The sequence below is a fragment of the Notamacropus eugenii genome, chromosome 6 (genome assembly GCF_028372415.1).
Source record: "Notamacropus eugenii isolate mMacEug1 chromosome 6, mMacEug1.pri_v2, whole genome shotgun sequence".
In the NCBI taxonomy this organism is placed as follows: Eukaryota; Metazoa; Chordata; class Mammalia; order Diprotodontia; family Macropodidae; genus Notamacropus; species Notamacropus eugenii.
Window position 1 is genome coordinate 388,378,984 of NC_092877.1, and position 19,126 is coordinate 388,398,109.

Below are 19,126 nucleotides of genomic sequence, written 5' to 3' on the forward strand. Positions count from 1 at the left end.
CAGCCTCCTCTGAATAACCTAATTCAGCACCATCACCCATGGTCCTCCAACAAAATGGCTAATTCTAACAGGCAAGGGACCAGGACTAAACCTCACACTGAGCTGGAACCCTCCAAGTCTTTGTTTCCCCGTAGAACTTGTCTTTGAGCATCTCTGTCCCTTACTCCTAATCTTTATTTGTTGAATCAAACATGGGACTAGACTTTGATTTGCGTTATATTTCATCTTGTTTGCATTTCCTCATTATTAGAATCTTTGAAGAAATTTTGGGGAAGAGAGGAGTCTAACAATGTAACAGCAGAAATTGTATCATTGTACATGATATAATATAACCTAATGGAGGACAGAAGGGATAATATGGCACCTACAGGGAAAGCAGCTGGGTGGTAATGTAATAGAAATAGGTGTTAGAATGTAACACAGGGGAGGCCAAGAGAAAAAAAGGCACTGGGTGATGCAATATAATAGCTAGACTATGGTATATGTAGTGATACAATGTAACCTAGAATAAGGACACTATAGAACAGAGAGAAGTGATACAATATGACCCCTAATAGCACCTAGGTCATACAATGTAACAGAGCCAAGAGACCAGGTGTAAGACAGGAGATGGGTGATGTTATCTCAGAGTGGGCAGAGCCTAGGAGACATAGTGTAATAGGTCTGGTACAGGGTAACATACAAGGGTAAGAGTGGGGCTGGGGCAGCTGGGCAGTTCAATGGGTAGAGCACCTGGCTTAGAGAAAGGACAGACCTGATCTCAAATCCAGCCTCAGACACTTACTAGCTATATGACTGAGCAAATGATTTAACCCAGGGGTGGGCAACCAGCACCCTCGAAGCCACATGTGGCCCTCTAGATCCTCAGGTATGGCCCTTTGACTGAAGCCGAACTTCACAGAACAGTGTTTGGACCTGGAGGGCCACATGTGGCTTCGAGGGTGCAGGTTGCCCACCCCTGACTTAACCTCTGCTTGCTTCAGTTTACTCCTCTGTAAAATGGGGATGATGGTAGCACCCATCTCCCAGGGTTGTTGTGAGGATCTAGCAAGATAATATTTGCAGGCAGCTATATAAATGTAAGCTATTATCAACATAGGAAAACTGGATGACTGTTCTTCAGTCACTGAAGAACACAAGGTGATTCAGGGTAATGCAACACTGAGCTCACCCCAGACTGAGCTCTTAAATGGTTGCTGCCTTGTGGCAGCCTGCTCCTCGATTTTCAGACTTCCCTTCTGTACAAGCTCATTCCTGTCTTCCTACCAGCACAGACCCACCTTAGGGATCCTCACTAGACCCCACTCCTCCTCGCCATGCACTTATCCCATTTCTCTTCCCCTTTTTTTCAGTCACTTTCTAGGAAATTTATCTCATTTTGGTCTCTACTTTCTCTCCTCTCACTCACTGAAGTTGGTTCAGTGTTGCTCAGGGATGGGGAACCTGTGACCTTGGGTCATGTGGCCCTCTAGGTCCTCAAGAGCAGCCCTTTGACTGAATCTAAATTTCACAGAACAAATCCCCCTCATAAAAAGATTTGTTCTGTAAAACTGTAAGAAGCTACAGTGTAGCTTCTAAGTTGAACGCTTCCTCTCCCAGACTGCCAGTGATCTTTTAACTGCCAAATCCCATCCCCACAGTCCCTTATAGTGCTGACCAGCCCTCCTGAACACTCTCTCATCCGGAGCTTTCTAGGACCTTGTTCTGTCCTGGTTCTCCTTCTGCCTCTCTGGCTGCCTCTTCACAGGGTCGGGCAGCCTCTAGTTTGTCCTGGGTCGAGGAATCTTCTCTCCCTCCTTTCTCACTTGGTGATCTCACCAATGGCCATGGTCTTAAACACCAACTCCATGGCTCTGAGGTCCAGGCTCAGGCCCCTAATGGAAAGAAGGGCAGGCCGGAGTTCTGAGGTCTGGTGATGAGACTTTCCGAATCCCCAGCGACTTGGATTTCCAGTGGCACTCCAAGTGTGTGTGTGTGTGTGTGTGTGTGTGTGTGTGTGTGTGTGTGTGTGTGTGTGTGTGTGTGTGTGTGTGTGTGTGATATGGTCTGCAGTGAGTGGTGTGTATCTCTGTACAAAATGTCTCCGAGGTAAAAAGCTATGGAGGAGTCGGTCGGTGGGGAACCTGACTGTCAGGAGCTGCTTCTTCGGGGATCAGACTTCAGGCCCCCGCCCACCATGGTTCTCAGTCCCTCCTCCCTGTCCCGCCTCCTGCACCTGCCCGCCTCCGTAGCCGGGGTGGGGGTGGGGGTGGGGGGTCTGAGCTCGGGGAGTCCGGCTGGGGTGGGAAGAGGACCTGGACCCCCCCTCCCCCGCAGCCGGTCAGGGGTGGGGTAGCCGAAGGGGACCAGGAAGGACCCTTCCCCCCTCTTCTCCAGTCCCCTCCCCTAGCCGGCCAGCTTTCTCCCTCCCTCCTTCCCTCCTGGGGAGCGATAAGGTCTGTTGACTTTGGCTGTGCTGGCCCCAGTGGGCTGGGTAAGAGAGCCCACCCGGTCTCCGCACCCTGGCTCTCTTTCCTGCCCAACAGGAGGGGGCCCCGGCGAGTTTCCCAGCGTCCGCCCCAGGCTAGTCTGGTCCCCTCCCCCCTGGCCCGGTCAGCTCCCCCATTACCCTCGCCTCTCCCCCCTCCTTCTTTCCCCCCGGGGCGGCTCCTCCCCTCCTCCACCGTCCCCCCTCCCTCCGCGGCCCCCTCCTGAAATTAAGGCTGCCGAGCCGGGGCGCCAGACAGAGCCCTACGTGAAGCCCTGCGCGGAGCCCAGCGCGGAGCGTTCAGGCCATGGAGAGCGCGTCAGGAGAGAAGCCTGCTGGGGCAAGGGCGGCTGAGGAGGAGCTCGGGTTCGAGTCTGCCGAGGCGCCAGCGGGGCTGCGCGAGGCGGTGCGCGCTTTGCGCGCGGACGTGGCGCGCTTCCAGCGCGGCGTGGAGAGCCGAGTGGACGAGGCGCTAGGACTGGCCGGGCCCCTGGCACGCACCGTGGCTGAGCTGCAGAGCGAACACGAGCGGCTGCGGGTCCACCTAGGACAACTGGCGCGCCACGTGGAGGCGCTGGCGCGTGCCACCGGCGTGTCCCTGGACTGCGGGTCCGAGCCCCAGACCGAGTCAGTGTCCCCCGGTGCCCGGGGGCCCCCGCGCTTCGCCAGCCACGCCGTGTTCTCGCTGTCAGGACGTGGCCAGGTGAGTGAGCGCCTCCCGGCCCGGCCCGGTCAGGTCGGGACCTGACGGTAGCGAGTGGGTGAAAGTGCAGCCTGCAGGTGGGAAAAGGAAGGGCCCACCACCGACCTACAAGGTCTGATCCCTCCCCTTTGGGGGCCTGCTCCGAGGGGTTATAGTTTGAGAGAGTCTTTCTGATCTCCAGCCTCAAATTTCCCTTTTCATAACCCTGACCTGTTGGTCCCACTTCCGCCTTGTGGGGCCAGCTGCAGCTCCTCCCACACTGACCTGCCTCAGTTTCCCTAGCTTGTTCTGTGGCAGGGGTCGGGGTAGGGGAAGGTCGACTTCCAGGTTATGTATCAGACCCGTCGGGATGTAGTTTGGGATCTCGGTGTCTTATCTCTGGCCTGAAGTCTTGGGTTGGGCCAGGAGCTGGGCAGGGCTTTGGGATCCTAGCCTACAACCACTGTGTTGCGGTCCTGGGTTGGGGTCTTCAGCTTCTCGGCAGGCATCGCACGACCTGGTTTGTTGGTTGCTGAAGGCTAAATGACAAGAATGTGCAGTGGGACAGCTGTCGGAGGCCAGGCCAAAAGTGCCTGGTGACTGCCTCCTGTATTTGGAAGGTACTTAGTAAATAAACCAGGCTGCATGGTATGGAAAAGTGAGCCTGGTATGCCAGAGAAGAGGAGTGTGTGTGTGTGTGTGTGTGTGTGTGTGTGTGTGTGTGTGTGTGTGTGTGTGTGTGTGTGTGTGTGTGTGTGTGTATGTCCATCAGAGCAGTGGGGGAGGGGGCTTGGAGGAGAGCATCAGCCCAGCCTGGCCAGCTCTGAGTCCACCTGTCTCTCCGCTTCAAGGGTCTGAATCTGTTTCAGAGGCCCCTCCACACCCTCCTCTTCCTGAGGGGGAGAGGGTCTTTGGAACCCGGGACTATGATGACCTAAATGACCCTTTGAGGCCTCTGAATGGAAGGGGTGAGCTTGGAGAAGGTCCATAGCCTTCTGGGGGTTTAAAGAGTGGCCACTCATTGAGGCATGCAGAGAATGGGGCCTAGCCCTCACTAGTGAAACCTGGGACTCCAGGGATGCAGGCCAAGGGAGGGAGGCTCCCCTGTGTAGGGTCCAGGTGGGTCCAGGTGAGTGATTTGGGTTTGAGAAGGCAGCCAGCCCAGTTCTCAGGCTCTCTGGGTGGCTCCACAGACCCCCAGCCAAATGGGAGAGGAAGGAGCCCTCTGGCTGGTCCTGGCAGGTCCTTTCACTAGGGGAGGCCTGAGGAGAAGGAATTGAGGCCAAGGGGCTTTCCCTTCCTCCCTCTCATCAAAGCTGCCTAAGCTTTTGGAGTAACTTGGCTGGGAGCCATGGACTGTCCATGATCCTGCCTGTCTTCTGGTTTCTTGGTCACTCCCTCAATTCTTACTTCTCTCTAAGGTGACCTGGACCAGTCTGCCTCTCCCTGTCCCACTCCTTCTCCTTCCTTTCTTCTCTTGGGCACCGCCCTCACCATCCCACAACCACCCCAAGCACTAAGTCTCAAGGTCTCTGACTTCTGTCTAACTCACATATAGATTTGAGGAAGGACCTGAGTCCTGGAGGAGAGGGCTGAGCTGTGTGGCCTAGGGAGGAGGAAGCAGGACCCCAGACAGGCCTCTTCTGACCATGTTCACCATCTCCAGACCTGATGTGTCCATGTTGCTTGAATTCTTACATAGTGGTGGTGGGGTCTTGGATTCCATAGCACCCTGGGCACCTAGCACCACTAGAGCTGGAGGCTGCTTGGGACTAATACTTCTTCCTACCATCCTCCCTGTCCAGTCTGGCTTGGTACCACCATTGGGTGGATCCTAGAAGCAGACTGGAGCTTCCCATGGCCATCACATCTTATCTCCTACCATGACCATGCCTTCCCTGATGGGACTTGCCACCACCTTCCCATCCCCCACTCCCTGAACCAAACTAGGCCTTGTGCAGACCCTGCCTTCCCAGGGCTTATGGTCCAGTGGAGGATGGGAAGGGAGTGAAGGTGTGTCCAGGAGGTAGAGTTGGAGTCCATTGGCCCCTGAGTGGGCATGTGAAGGCAGGGAACCATGCAAACATTCTCTCAGGCCCAGACATGGTGTGAGCCCGACATGGAGATGGCCATGGTGGGCCTGGCGTGTAAGGATCTCTCCTCCATCTGGGGAAGTGCTCTGGCTCTGGGGCTGGGCTACTGCCTGGGAACTGTCTGCTGAAGTTGGTAGCTTTGCCCTGGGGGGTGGGGATGTGCAGTATTTGGCCTTTCCTTTTCCAAGGAGGCATTCACTTTCACTTACTTCTGCTGCCCGGTGGGTCCCTGGAGGCCATAAATACAGCAACCCCTACCCTCGGGGAGCTTATCTTGGGGGGGGGGGATACTTTTTGCCCTTGCAAGTCCATCTGTTAACAGTAATTCTAGTAGAGCTCCCTGCCTGGGTGGGGGTGGAGAGTTTGTAGGAAGATCCAGATCCCCAGAGGTGAGAGGGGAGCCCCTTCTAGGTTGGGGCTGCTGCCTGTGATGGCACAGTAGTCCAGTCTGACTGGAGGGAAAGGCTGGAAATGAGGGGATTTCCTGTGGGTTAGCAGAAGAGTACCTTGGTTGGGGACTTAGGGGCCTGGAGACTGCATGAGCCCAGATCTGCCAAGCATCCAGCTCCCTCCTTACTCCTAGAAACTCTCTCCCTTTGTTGCCAGGGCTGGATCCCTTCCCCCAATTCTCCTGCCCCTCCTGGCCAGCTCAGACTCTATTGTTGGCCCATAATGCTTTTCCTGGCCTGTCAAGGCTCAGTCAGGGGGTCTCTCCTCCTTCTCTTCTGTCTTCCTTGGCTTCAGTCTCTCTGTCCCCCTCCATGGCAGGCTGATGGCTTCATTCACTTTCCCCTGCAGCCCCACACAAATGAATTCCCTTGAGAAAGCCTTCCCTGATTCATTCCCGACCCCCACCCCACATTGGTAATGGGTGACCTTCTGCCTTTCAGACCTTGTTTGAAAAGAGCTTCTCTCCTATGTGTGTTCTTTCCCCCTGCTCCCTGAGCTTCACGAGGCAGGGACCTGTCTTACCACAAGTAAACTAAGCTCCCTTGTTGAGTGTGTGGAGGAAAGTGTCAGGTGAGAGATGGGGGGAGAATGTTGTAGATACAATGCACGGGTCTTGGCAGTTGGGGTGTGGGAGAGCCTGAGGACCTCGCCAGAGGAGGGGGAGGTAGTGGGGCCATCCAGCAAAGGGGGCCAAGGATTTCCATGATCCTTGGGTGGTGGCAGCTTCGGCAGTGAATGCAGTTGGGGATGCTAGTGTGGGAAAATGAGAAGAACCCTCCTTAGAGAGGGAAGTGACTGAGATGTTGGAGGACAGAGACTGAGCTACCCTGGAAACCAGAGGAGAGGGCCCAGGAAACTCTGACAAGGTGAAGAGAGCTGAGCACAGGAAGGGTTCGAGTCCTGGGCATGAGAGCAACAGCTGAAGGAACTGGGCCTAATTTCTCCTGGAAAAGAGAAGGCAGAGAGGGCATGTTGGTGGGCCTTGTTTGTCTGGAAGGTAGCCTGCATGTGGGCAAGGATCAGCCTGGTTTGGAAGGATTAGGAACACCACAAGAGGAAAGTTTAGACTTTAGATAAGTGCTGCTGTCTCCCTCTGGTGGCCTTTGCTGGCTGCCCACCACAGAGGGCCCTGCCAACTCTTCCGGGGATAAGTGGCCAATGGGGACCAAGTGTGGTGGGGTGGGGGTGTCCTGGAGAAGGCTATTGGAGGTATGGAGGTGGATGGGGGAGGGGTAGCCAATGGGGTTGCAGTGTGGTGGGATGGGGGGGTCCTGGAGAAGGCCATTGGAGGTAGGGAGGTGGATGGAGTTCCAAAGAGGTCATTGGATAAATGTAAATGGGTACTCAGGCATTTGGCAGAAAAGGTGAGGAGGGGGCTGATGGCTTGAAGAAATGGTAGAGGTCAGTACAGGATGTAGGAGACCTGCCCTGCACCCCTGGCCAGCACCCCTCCATCAGTGCCCCTCTGACTCTCATTTTTCATAATTTCCTTGCCAGGCCTCATGGGTCTGTTGGGGTGGGCTCAGGAGTAGTCTGGAAACTCCCCCACCTGGTTGCCTGGGCTACCCTCTACCTCATTGCTCCTCCTGCCCTGCCCCAACTATGCAGCCCCAGCTGCCACCATGCTGGGTACTTTTGGGGTCGGGAGACACAATTAGGTAGAGGGTCCCTTCCCTGAGAAGTGACTAAAGTCCTGGTGGGGAATTGTCCTGGACACTTGTGGCCAAGGACAGCCCCACTTCCCCCCCATACTCACCCCCATGGCTTGCCACAGGGCCTGGACTCCACTTGGAGAGACCCCTGGTTCTCAAGTTAGAACCTGGGTTCAAATTCCTCCTGTGTCATTTATTGCCTGGATGACCTCAGGTAAGTCACCTTTCCCAAGCCTCATTTTATTCATCTGTAAAATGAGGTAATTGGCCTTGCTGGCCTTTCAGGCCCTTGCCATTACTAGCTTCTCTGCTCTGGTAGAACTTAGAGAGCCAGGGGAATTTAAGAAAAGCCAGACATTTCTGTCCATCTAAGCTCAGTTCCTGGAGGTGGGACTTCCTTTGACTCTAGAAGGACCCAGGAGGCTGGTCTGGTCTCCAGAGGAGTTACCTGGGACCACCTGCAAAGCCCATTAGCTGAGAGAGGAACAAACCAGGGCCCTCTGGGCCCCAGGCCCCTCGGAATGCCTTTGTGTGAGACAAGCCAGGCTCAACCTTATCTCTCCTTCCCTGTCAGCCATGTTATTTTTATAACAAAGTGAGCCACTTTGGGGAGAGGTTTAAATCAAGTCCTTCAAAGGCACAACCTGAGGAAAGAGGCCCAGGCTGAAGTGTTCAGCATATTCCATGTCCTGGAGAAGGCTCCCCAGTCTGGGAGCACATAGGGTACCTGGAGTGTGTATGCATGTTTTGTGTAGCCACATGCATGGGGAATGAATATTTGTGACTTAGGAACTCACTGTGAAGGGGCAGCTCTGCTGTTCCAGACCTCCCTGGCCTCCGCTGACCTTCACTAATGCCAGCTATGGTGAGAACCCCTTTTGTATAGGGGAACAGAAAGGGCCTGCCAGCTTCCCCAGCTTTGGGAGACACAAGAAATTCAGCAGGTCGTGTTCCAAGAGGCTCTCTTTGTCTGGGAGTCAATCCCTTGGGGCTGCTTTTGAAAATGTCTCCATGGCCCTCTGCTCTTTTTTTTTTTTTTTGGAGGAAGGGCTGCTCTATCCTCAGCCCCTTTGTCCCTCTCACCTTCTCTCCATGGAGAAAAAGGAAAAACAAAACCTTCGTAACATGTGTTGACAATCAAACCAAAGAGATGCCCCCATTAGTGGTGTGCCCTGTGTGTGTCTCAGGCTGGGCTGGGGGGTGGGGGTGGGGTGGTCTTTGGAATTCCCAAGTCCTTCAGTCTTTTCAAGCTGGTGTCCTTGCATTGCTTGTTCTGGCTTTCCTTACTTCTCTCTGGATCAGCCCATAAGGGTCTTCCTGCTTTCCTCTGAAACTGGCCCCTTCCATCACATTCATCTACCAGAACTTCTTCCACCATCCCTCAGTTAATGGGCTCAAGTGAGCTTTGCTAGGTTCCCTGAGCCCTGTCTCCACAACAGTCCTCAGTCCTCTCTAGGAGGGAGGCTGGGTCTCTGGATAGCCTAGCCCAGCTCCAAAGCTGGCTGGCTTAGTGACAGCCATTTGGTCTCTGGTCACCTGTAACCCAACATGGATCAGGATGGCCAAGTTGGGGGTGGGGTGGAGTCCCAAAGCTCAGGCAAACCAGGGCATCATTATGTAACTGGACTGCTTCCTGCCTGTAAAAGAGACTCACTGTGTGCAGGGACACAACAAAGTACTTCTCTTTCCCTTGAGATGGAAGGGAGAGGCATGCCTCAGGGCCACCTGTCTCCTCACCCCTCCTGGGTGCATGTTCTTCTTTAGACATGTGGGAGATGGGAGGTGGGGAGCTGCACAGGGTCCTTGAGGTTGATTTTTGGCTCCCTGGAGTTTGGGGGTGGGAGTTTCTCCTCCTTCCTGAAGTCTCTTGGTGCCATGTACTGAGTGGGGGAGGTCAGCCTCCAGAGGCCATCTGGCCAGCCCTAGATAATGAAGATAACTTTCCATGGGGAGTCGGGAGGAGGAGAGCCCAGGAAAGGTGGAATCTTTCGAGACTCTTGGCAGATATTCCCCAAGTACCTTCCCTCCCTCTCCTGCCTCCCCCTCCTCTCCTAGAGCTGTCCCAGGCTCCCACAAGCCAGCCTACAGTGGTCCCTGACTTTTATTTTCCCAAAGTGCTTTCATTTTCATTAATGAGGTTATTATTAATAATGACATGATTATTAGTTACATTATTGTGATCTCTATGGTGAATCTCTAAAGGAGGCAGACAGGAATTATTCTCTCCATTTTCCAGAGGGAGAAACTGAGAAGAATGCCCAAGGCCACATGAGTGGTGAGTGGTGGTTCTGATGCCTTCTGTGGCAGTTTCTCTTTGAAGTTTCTCAAAGCCAGTCCTTGGGTCCGAGAATGAGCCCCCCCATTCCACACCCGTGATCCACTGTCTCTGCTGTGCTGGGAGGGGGAGGAGGGAAATGCTCCTTGGTGCTGAGCTTGACTTGGTCATCATCGCTCTCTATTGGGGCTGGCCTGCTTTATTCTTCCTGATTCCATCTTGTTCTCATTGACATCTACTGGCTCTGCATCAGTTCATGCAAGTCTTCTTGAGAGTCTCTGAATTTTCTGCATCCCTGTAGCTTTCAGCATGGTAGCTTCCCTTACTGTCATAGTCTGCCACTTGTCTGGCCTTTGCCTGGGGGATGAGCAAGCATCCTGCGGCACCGTGAGTGTTTAGGGGTGCTTGGGGTCCCTATCACTGTACTTATCCCAGTAGGGAGACCGGGCAACTGGGGGGCTTTTCTGATATCCCTGTAGACAGCCTCTGTACAGTAGGGTTGGGATGCTGGTCTCCTGATATAACCTGCTTCTTCCTTTGGTCACTTTGCCAACGGGCAGGTGAAGTGAGAGCTTTCTCTTTTTTTCCTCTTAATAGTATTTTATTTTTTTCCAGTTACATGTGAAGATAATTTTCAGCATTCATTTTGGTAAGATTTTGAGTTCCAAATGTTTCTCCTTCTATTCTCTTCCCTCCCCCTCCCCAATATGGCATGCGATCTGATATAGGCTCTACATGGACAATCATATTAAATGTATTTTCACATTCGTCATGTTGTGAAGGAGCAACCAGAACAAAAGGGAGGAGCTATGAGGAAGAAAAGAGTGACAGCAGAAGTGAAAATAGTCTGCCTTGCTCTGCATTCAGACTGCACAGTTCTTTGGGTGTCAATGGCATTTTCCTTCACGAGTCTTCTGGAATTGTCTCAGATCATTGCGTTGCTGGGAACAGCCAAGTCTGGCAGGGCTGGTCATCGAACCATGCTGTTGCTGTGTACTTTCCAGGTTCTTCTCCTTTCACTCAGCATCAGTTCATATAAGTCTTTCGAGGCCTCTCTGAAGTCTTCCTGTTCATCATTTCTTACAGCACAATAATATTCCATTACATTCATGTACCACAATTTATTCAGCCATTCCCCAATGGATGGGCATCCCCTTGATTTCCAGTTTTTGGCCACCACAAAGAGAGCTGCTATAAATATTTTTGTACATGTGGGACACTTCCCCATTTTTAAGATCTCTTGGGGATACAGTCCTAGAAGCAGTATTGCTGGGTCAAAGGGTATGCACATTTTTGTAGCCCTTTAGGCATAGTTCCAAACTGCTCTCCAGAATGCATGAATCAGGTTACAACTCCACCAACAATGCATTAGTGTTCCAGTTTTCGAAGTGAGAGATTTCTAAACTGTTCTTCCTGACTCCCAGCCTAGGGCTCTGGTGTACCCTGTAGTGCCTGAGGTCTCCTTACATGGAGGAATCCTCCTAGCCTCGGCATCCTACAGAAATGGGACTTGCAGCTTTCCCACCCAACCCAGTGGGGACTTCTGTGCTGCTCTGGTTGTTGTGCAACTGAGTGTCTCAGTGTATAAAGCCCTGGATCTGGAGTCAGGAAGACCAGAGTTCAAATCCAGCCTCTGACGTTTTCTAACTGTCTGACCCTGGACAAGTCACTTAGCCTCTGTCTGCCTCAGTTTCCTCATCTGTGGAATGGGGATAACAGCACAGTCACAGGGCTATTGTGACCCTGAAATGAGATAACAGACACACGGTGCTTTCCAAACTGGAAGTGCCACACAAATATTGTCTGTTTTCAGTGTCAGTGATCTGTGGAGGGGTCACTGGGCAGTGTAGCTAGAATCTTGCATGCTTAGGCCTCCCTGGTGAGGGAGACATCCTCTGTCCTGGGGGCAGAAGACATTCTCTCTGATGGTAGCCCCACTGTGAAAGGCTGTGGAGACAGCACTTGCCCTTGAGGACCCCCCCCCATCCTCTCCTGCCTCTGGTTAGAGCAGCACTCCTTGTGGGTGGTCAACAAGCCATGCTCTGAAGGTCTCCTGTGTCTGTGCCGCCCCATTCCTCCTTCCCTCCAGCCTTTGGGCTTGGGCTGTTCATCCCTCCTGGTTCAGCCTTTCAGGGCCAAAGGCGGCTCTGCTATCCCCTTGGAGTCTAAGCTTCTTGAGGCCCCCTTCCTTTGGCTGAATCCGTGACCTCTCCCTCCTCATCTCTTCCCAGAAGCAGCCTGGGGCACCAAGGCCTGCTGTCTCATGTCTGAATGAGGAGTGCTCCCTATGTGACTTATCTGCTGACTGGTTTTCAGTGAGGATCTTATGGGGCAGCTCAGGGTTTCTGGGCCCATTGGTTTGCTGGGGTGAATCCTTGAGGCCTTGCTGGGGCCTTGGTGAGATGAGGCCCCTGACACTCACAAGCCCTGATCCCAAGCAGGAGTAAGCTGAGTAGTCTCTCTGTGTCTCACTCAGTTGTAGATGGGGATGGTGCCCAGCCTAGGGGCTATTGTGGGAGTCAGAAGAGAACTGAGCTCCTGCTTCTCATCCTAGCCTCTTTTCTGGGAACCATCAAGGCCAGGACCTGACTCCTCTCTGGCCCCATCCTGCCCTGGTCCCCTTTGCCTGGAGTCCTGGGCTCTCCACCCCTCATCTCCTTCCAGGGCCCTGTCACTCTCATTGCCTTTGGGGTCCCCTGAGGTCAGGGCTCTTTAAAGCCTCCCGGTGCTTGGGGGGGCCTGCATGTTTACCTTTGATCTAGAGTGCTCCATTGTGGTCAGATCCTTCTTCCACTGAAGTCAGATTACTGAGCATGCAGTCCCCTGGGCTCACTTGAGTTCTGTCAACATATTAGTGGAAAGGCTGGAGGATCCCTTTGACAGTGGGCATCACTTTGTGGGGAGGAGCTTGACCTGGCTGGTCTCTGCCTTTCAGCCCCAAAAGCTTATCTTTCTGTCTGATACCCAATCCAAATGAAGTGGCCCAATGGTTAGGGTTAGCTACCCTCCTAGAGCCCCAGCCCAGAGACTGAGAGCAAACCTGGGAAATGGACTGTGCCTGAGTAGCTGGAGGAGGGAGGGGAGGGAAGACTGGATAACCTAGAAGAGGGAGCTGGAGCAGGGGCAGCAGCTGGCCTGGGGCAGGGGTGGGCAGGGGACCTGGCCTGGATGCTTCTCAGCCCAGGTCGGAGGAAGGCTCCCAGAGAGCAGGGCCTGGAGGCTCTTGGCAGAAGGATGGTGATGTGATTCTCCTGGGGCTGGGACCTTGCCCTTGGTGCTGGGCACAGACAAGGGGGCTTTGTTACTCTGAGGTCTGGCAAGAGTGAAGTCCTGGATGACTTGGGCAGGCAGGCAGCACCAAGATGGGGAGGGCCAGGCCTCAGGGCACCCCAGACTGTCTGTGGGGAATCTGGTGAAAAACAGAAAGCCATGTGGGGATGGTCTGGGAGATTTAGACAGGCAGGAGCTAGGAGGGAGACGTGCCAGGGAGTGGGAAAAAGCCAGGATGGGCAGAGTCTGTGGGAGACAGTAAGGAAACCGCCCAGGGCAGGAGGCAGGCACTGCTCATTCTCAGTGTCTGTGGAAAGAACCCGACCTCTAGGCATCAGGAGAAGTGCTATCTAGTCCTGGCTCTGCCCTCAACTGGGGGACTATGAGCAGCCTTTGCCCTCTCTGAACCCAGAGGGTTGGGCTAGAGGAGCCATTGGCATGGATGCCAACATCGTTATGTGCCAGAGGCAGTGCTTGGGGTGTGGGTGCAGCCCCCCCCCATTCCCCAGAGGTCCAGCCCTCCATTTTGTCCTCAGGGGCAGAGACTGGCCCCCTCACTTGGTCTTAGAGCACCAGAGGTCAGTCCACTTCTTAGCGCATGGTGAGAATTTAATCGCTTTCCATTCATTCGTTTATCCACCTGCATCCATCTATCTGTTGTTTTTTATACTGAGCTCTCTGTGGCATGGGGAGTCTCTGGCAAGAATTGGTCTGGAGTTAGCCCTGACTACCAGTGCCCCTCTCCTCCCCCGCCCACCAAAGGGGCCTGCCCTGGCAGCCCCTGGGCTCCTCTTAGCCACCTCCCCTTGGGCTCAGTGTCCCCAAGTTCAGACATCTGTACAAAGCTGACTTGGCTTCCAGCACACTGGTCCAGTTCAACAAGTATTTGTTTCATCAAGCGTTAAGTGTGTGTGTATCTATGTGTGTGTACATGCGCGCATGCCATGCTGGGGATACAAGGCCCTGCCCTCAGGGGGCTCCCATTCTCACTGGGTTGGGGGAATGACAAAACAAATTCAGTGCATGTAGTTGGAGGGTTTGGACAGTTTCCTGAAGGAGCTCATCGTGGAGCTAAGCTTTGAAGGGAGCAGAGAGGTCTGCATTGCAGGCAGGGTACAGCTCAGGCAAAGGTGTGGAGGTGGGGTCTTTTATTTCAGACTCCAATGATGGTGTAGGTGGTCTGCTCCTCTTGTAGCAGATGACCCAGATCTTGGAGGGAGATGAAGGAGCTTGGTGTGACTGTGGGGTAGGGTGATGCCCAGGAAGACGTTGTCAAGGTTAATGCCGGATTGATGTCCAACTGCCTGAATCCCCTTCCCTCCACTCTCCCCTCCCCCTTCTTCTGAGATGCCACTTACTCTCTCCTTCTCATGCCTGTTCCCCTGCTCCCCCTTTTCTCCCTATAACTGTCACTCGTTTCCTGTTCCTGATCTATGGACGTGGAGAGGCAGAGTGTGTAGACCTGGGTGGGAGAGCTGCCTCTGACGCCCCTCTCACTGTTCCTGGCAGCCCTAAGAAGGTTTGGGCCTGCTCTGCTGGAGGAAGGAGCCTGGGAGTTTTCCAGCCCCTGGCTATAGGCACCCTGAGGCCCTTGCCCTGCCTTCTCCACCTGCCTTTCTCCCAGCAGGCACCCCCTTGAAGGGATCCTACACTGGAAGGTGGTTTCTCCTGTTTCCTCTTCAGTTTGGGCCCCTTATGATTGGACTGGCAAGATTGTGGGCAAATGAGGCATTTTTTTTACCACAGTTCCCTGCCTGGCTTTGAGTCACTGTTACTCCAAGTTAAAGGCTTGTCTCTAGAAGCCCTGCCCCATTCTCAGAGACTGCCATCTTGAACCAGCTGTTCACTGCTCAACTCTGTGCTTGTCTGAGCCCTGGCCTTCACCCCTGTGACCCCTGGGTGATTCCTGCTGGCTGTGCCATCTGGGCACACATGAACTAATGATCAGAAGGGGGTGCTGGTAGGCATTTGGGCAGCTTTCTGTACTTCTCCATCACAAAGAGTGACATCACATGGTCTTTTCATTCTCTCATCCCCACCCTGGTGTCTTTCATAGTCCCACTTGTTAGTGTCAGATAATACCTCCCCCCCAAGAAAGAACCTCCCCATGAATCTGGTTGGCCCCTCCTTCTGCCTCCAGCTCCTACTTCTCTGCCTTCCTGGTTTTTCTGGTCTTTGAAGTGCTCCCGTTACCCTTTTGTAATTTAAAATTTCAATTTATAAGCATCTATCTTCTGCCCTTCCCCTCACCACCACCCCCCAGCCAAAAGAAACATGTACCAAGTCAAGCAAAGCAAATTCCCATGTTGTCCACACCCCACACTGAGGATGAGGATGATTCCTGCCTCCAGGTCCATCATCTCTGGCCAGGAAATGTCTGTCCTCTCTGAGTGAGGTGTCCACTAATCCCCTCTGGCTCAGGAGGCCTCCCTCCCTCCCTCCCTCCCTCCATCCATCCATCCATCCATCCATCCATCCATCCATCCGTCCCTCCCTCCCTCCAGCTCTGGCTCAGGAGGTCTCCACCCATCCCTCCAACCATCAGTCCCTCCCTCCCTCCCCTCCCTTATCTCTGCATCTACTGAAGAAGTCCACCTCCAAGGCTCTGCCCATGGCTTCCTCTCTCCTCTTCTTCAGTGATGTTCAGATGGGGCTGCAGGGGTTGTACCTTTGGCCATGCTACATCTCCAGGAAGGAGGCAGCTGGGGGTCATGTTGTGACCCACATTTGACCCTGCCCAGCCCTTAGACCTTTACTATACAGGACCTCTGGTCCTCAAGCCTGACGCAGAGTGAAGATGGATGGGAACGTTGAGAAGGGCAGGAAAGCCATCAAGTTACAAGAGATCCTCAGAGCTTTATGGTTCCTCTGTGGACTGCTGTCCCCCTCCTTCTCTGGGGGCTTTTCTGAATGTTAAAGCTCTTTGACACCTGGTTTCTTCTGCCTCAGCCATTGGCACTTGACTCCCCTCCCTGTCCTTGGGTTTCAGCCACATTGGCTGATCACCTGCTGTGTACACAGGATGCCCCATCTCCCACCTCCACACTTTTGTCCTGGCTGTCCCTCACTACTGAGCATACTTCCTCTCACCCCTACCTTTTATAATCCCTGGTTTTTTGCTCTGTGAAGCCTTTGCTGGGCTCCCCATAATATGGTACTCCCTCCTGAAGCTACCTAACGAAAGTGTTGCCTCCTGTATACTCTATATGTAGCGCATTCTCCATCCGAAAACGAGCTCCTTGAGGCTAGGGGCTTTTCCTTTTGTCTCTGTTGCCTAATACATGCTTGGCCATTGGTTGATGGCTCCCCATGCTCTCCTCTCCTTCTAAAAAGCCCAGCTCTACCCACTCAGAGGGTCCACTTCCTTCCCCTCATCTGTGGCAGCCCCGGAATGCAGGAGAGGCCCTGTGTGCCCAGTGTCTCCACTTGCTGCCCTGACCTCCTTAGCGGTAACGCTGCCTCTGACTGCTAATCTCTCCAAGGACAGAGCTTCTCCCAGGTCCCCCTGGAGCCCTTCACAAGTTCTGCTTGGGGTTGGCTGCTCTCTGCGACTTCCTGAGTTCAGCTCCTGTGCCATCCTCTGCCTGTCTTTCCCTGATGCCCCTGGATGGGGCCCTACCAGATGCCTTTTGGGGGAGTCCACTGGTCATCTTCTCAAAAAAGGCAGTGTAGCCTGTTGGTCTGGCATCCCTGCCTATTTCCATTCTTGTTTGCAAAATTTTCTTTAATCACAGTATCTGTAGAAAGGCCATGAACAGAGACCTTGGGTTTCTCTCTCCCTCCGCCCACCTCCACCTCTTTCTGCTCTGTCTCTCCCTTCACCTCCTCTTTCTCTCAGCTTCCATTCCCTCTTCCCTCCCCCTCCCTCTTCTCTCTGTCACACATACACACTCCACACCCCCACATACACACTCCACACCCCCACATACACATTCCACACCCCCACCCCACCAGGTGAAGCTACTTCTCATAAGAAAAGTCAAGTGTCATGCCTAAGAATCTCCCTGAAACCTTCTTCTCAGCTGTCAACGTGGCTGACCCAGAAATACCAGTCTCCCAACGGGACAAAGAGAGCCCCAGGGGACTCACAGCCAGTAGGGGCCTCAGCGAGCTCCCAGCGTCTGAAGTGCCCGCAGTGCGCCCCTAGCCAGCTCCCTCTAAGATTCTGTCCAGACTGGGGGGAAGGCTCCCCTCCTCCTGCTCAGGTCAGCCCTGCTGAGGTAAGGGGGCTGTGAGAAGTTGGGCACAGTTCAAAGTCTGACTGGATCCGAGTAACTCCTAGAAATGGCTCATTAACGTTTAGATCTGCTCATCTAGACACAGCTGCCCTGCCTCATTCACTGAAATGTAAAAGCTCAGCCAATCAGGAAGCATATATTAAACACCTTCTGAGGCCAGGCACTGGACTGGGTGTGGGGGTTGGGGAGGAGGATGGGAGGACACCGGTTGAGGGGCCAGAGTAGCCACTCCTCCCACGTGACTGCCCCTCCCCCATGGTGGATCCTGCCTTTAGATGAGCTTCTCCCAGGCCTTTGTTTGGGGGGTGGGGTGTGGATGAAGCCTTGCCAGTGGGCACAGGCTGGGGCTGGTGGGCCCCTTGAAAGCCTGTGGCTGATTCCGGGGATGGAGGAGGAGGAGGAGTGGGCGAGCCAGTGTCTGTCCCTGAGGGGACAGCCCACAAAATCTGGAAAAACATATTTTAAAACCCTGGCAGGTTGGGAATGAGAAAATCAACCTCTGCAGAGCTCCTCAGCCCTGCTTTAAACCTGCTTCCTCTGGGGCCTAGAATTCCCACGTGAATCGAGTTCGCCTCTCAGATGCCCCCGGGCTGGGCTCTCCTTTCTTCACCTCACCCATCCCTTTATCTTAGGTATCCAGTGTTCTGTGGATGTGCCCCCATTTCTTCCTGATCCCCAGCCACCACACATCCCCATTGCTTTTTCTCTAAAAAATGTTCCTGCCATCCACCCCTCAGATACACTGTTCGTGGCAGGATAATTTGTAGAAAGAAGGCACCAGTCTGAGTGTGCCAATAGGGTGGGAGGGCGGGGTGAGGGGAGGAGGAAGAGGGGGCACAGCTCTCTCTCCAGGTCCTCTCTGGCAGAGGCTGGACATCCTCTCATGGGAGGTTTTGTGAAGGACCTGCATTCTTTGCAGGTGAAGCTGGATAGGGCAGCCATGGATGGGCTTTCCACCCCACGCAGTCTGTGCATCTCAGTTCCTTGTGAAAGCTATTTGTAAGCCATCAACATACTGAAGGCTTGACCTGTTTCTCTTTAGCTTGAGTATATATTCTTTTCCTCTAAAGAAAGTGTTCATTTTTGTGTAATCAATGATTTCTATTTTTAAAATGAAAATGTCGCCTCTTTCCATTGGATGTATGTTCCTGTTTTCTGGTTTTTTAAATGTCTAAGTGTCCGGCTGGTTTCTAGTGAACCCATGCTGGCTCACTCTGGTCGATGCTTACCTTTAAGTGCTCACACACTCTCCATCCGTGATTCCCTTCTGTGGAGGGGGAGGGGGGATGGGTGAGGGTGGTCCCTGCCTCTGGGCTAAAGAAGGAGCTAAGCCTCTCCCAAACGAACTGGCCAAGAAATAGACATCCCACTGGTGACCTCTGCAGACCCAAGTCTTCAGGCCTCACGTGGGAGGCCATTATTGCCAGCATCCTTTGATATGGCCTTACACCAAGGAAACAGAGATGTTTGGGTTTCTTGTAGCAGTCTGATCTGGGATGCAGCAGGAGAACTTTTGGCTGCCCTTTCTGGGACCTACAGGGGTCTAGAGAAGGTGCCCCGAAGCCCCATTGGTGGAGCATGTCTCTGAGTGGGGTACCTAGTGGGGGGATGGCCCAGACCAGGCTACTCTCCCTTTCTCCCCCTTTTGTGAGACGGGAGACTGTATGGGGAGGAGCATCTTGGGGGTGTGCCAGCTTTGGGCTGAAGGTAGTGAGATTTTGATGGTATTAGGGAAATTTGACCCTGGGAAGGGACACATCAGAGGAGGCAGAATGTTTGGAGGATGGCCTGACCTAGTGCAGATATGTTGGCCCCCAGGCCTCGAGAATAGATGTGGGCCATCCATCCACTGTATGTGTCAGATTGTAGGAAAAGGCCCAGGGGCCATCAGGATAGGCATGTGTGGTGGACCCTGCCCGGTGCCTGAGGAAGTGCATGTGGTGAGGTGGGACGCCCAAGGTGGCAGACTGGCTCTGATCAGGTTCAGGGGTTCTGAGCT

General features: G+C 53.7%; 1 protein-coding gene across 2 annotated transcripts in view; it reads left to right on the forward strand.

Annotated features, from left to right (window-relative positions):
• The first annotated feature begins 2,274 nt into the window (after positions 1-2,274).
• SMTNL2 (smoothelin like 2) overlaps positions 2,275-19,126 on the forward strand; it is a 28,361-nt gene continuing 11,509 nt past the window's right edge. The window contains exon 1 of one of the 2 annotated variants that reach the window (XM_072619024.1): positions 2,275-3,170. In XM_072619024.1, coding sequence (XP_072475125.1) covers positions 2,775-3,170 — 396 coding nt within the window. In that variant the 5' untranslated portion in view covers positions 2,275-2,774. The remainder of the gene's footprint in view (positions 3,171-19,126) is intronic. The other variant, XM_072619025.1, reaches the window with a different exon arrangement.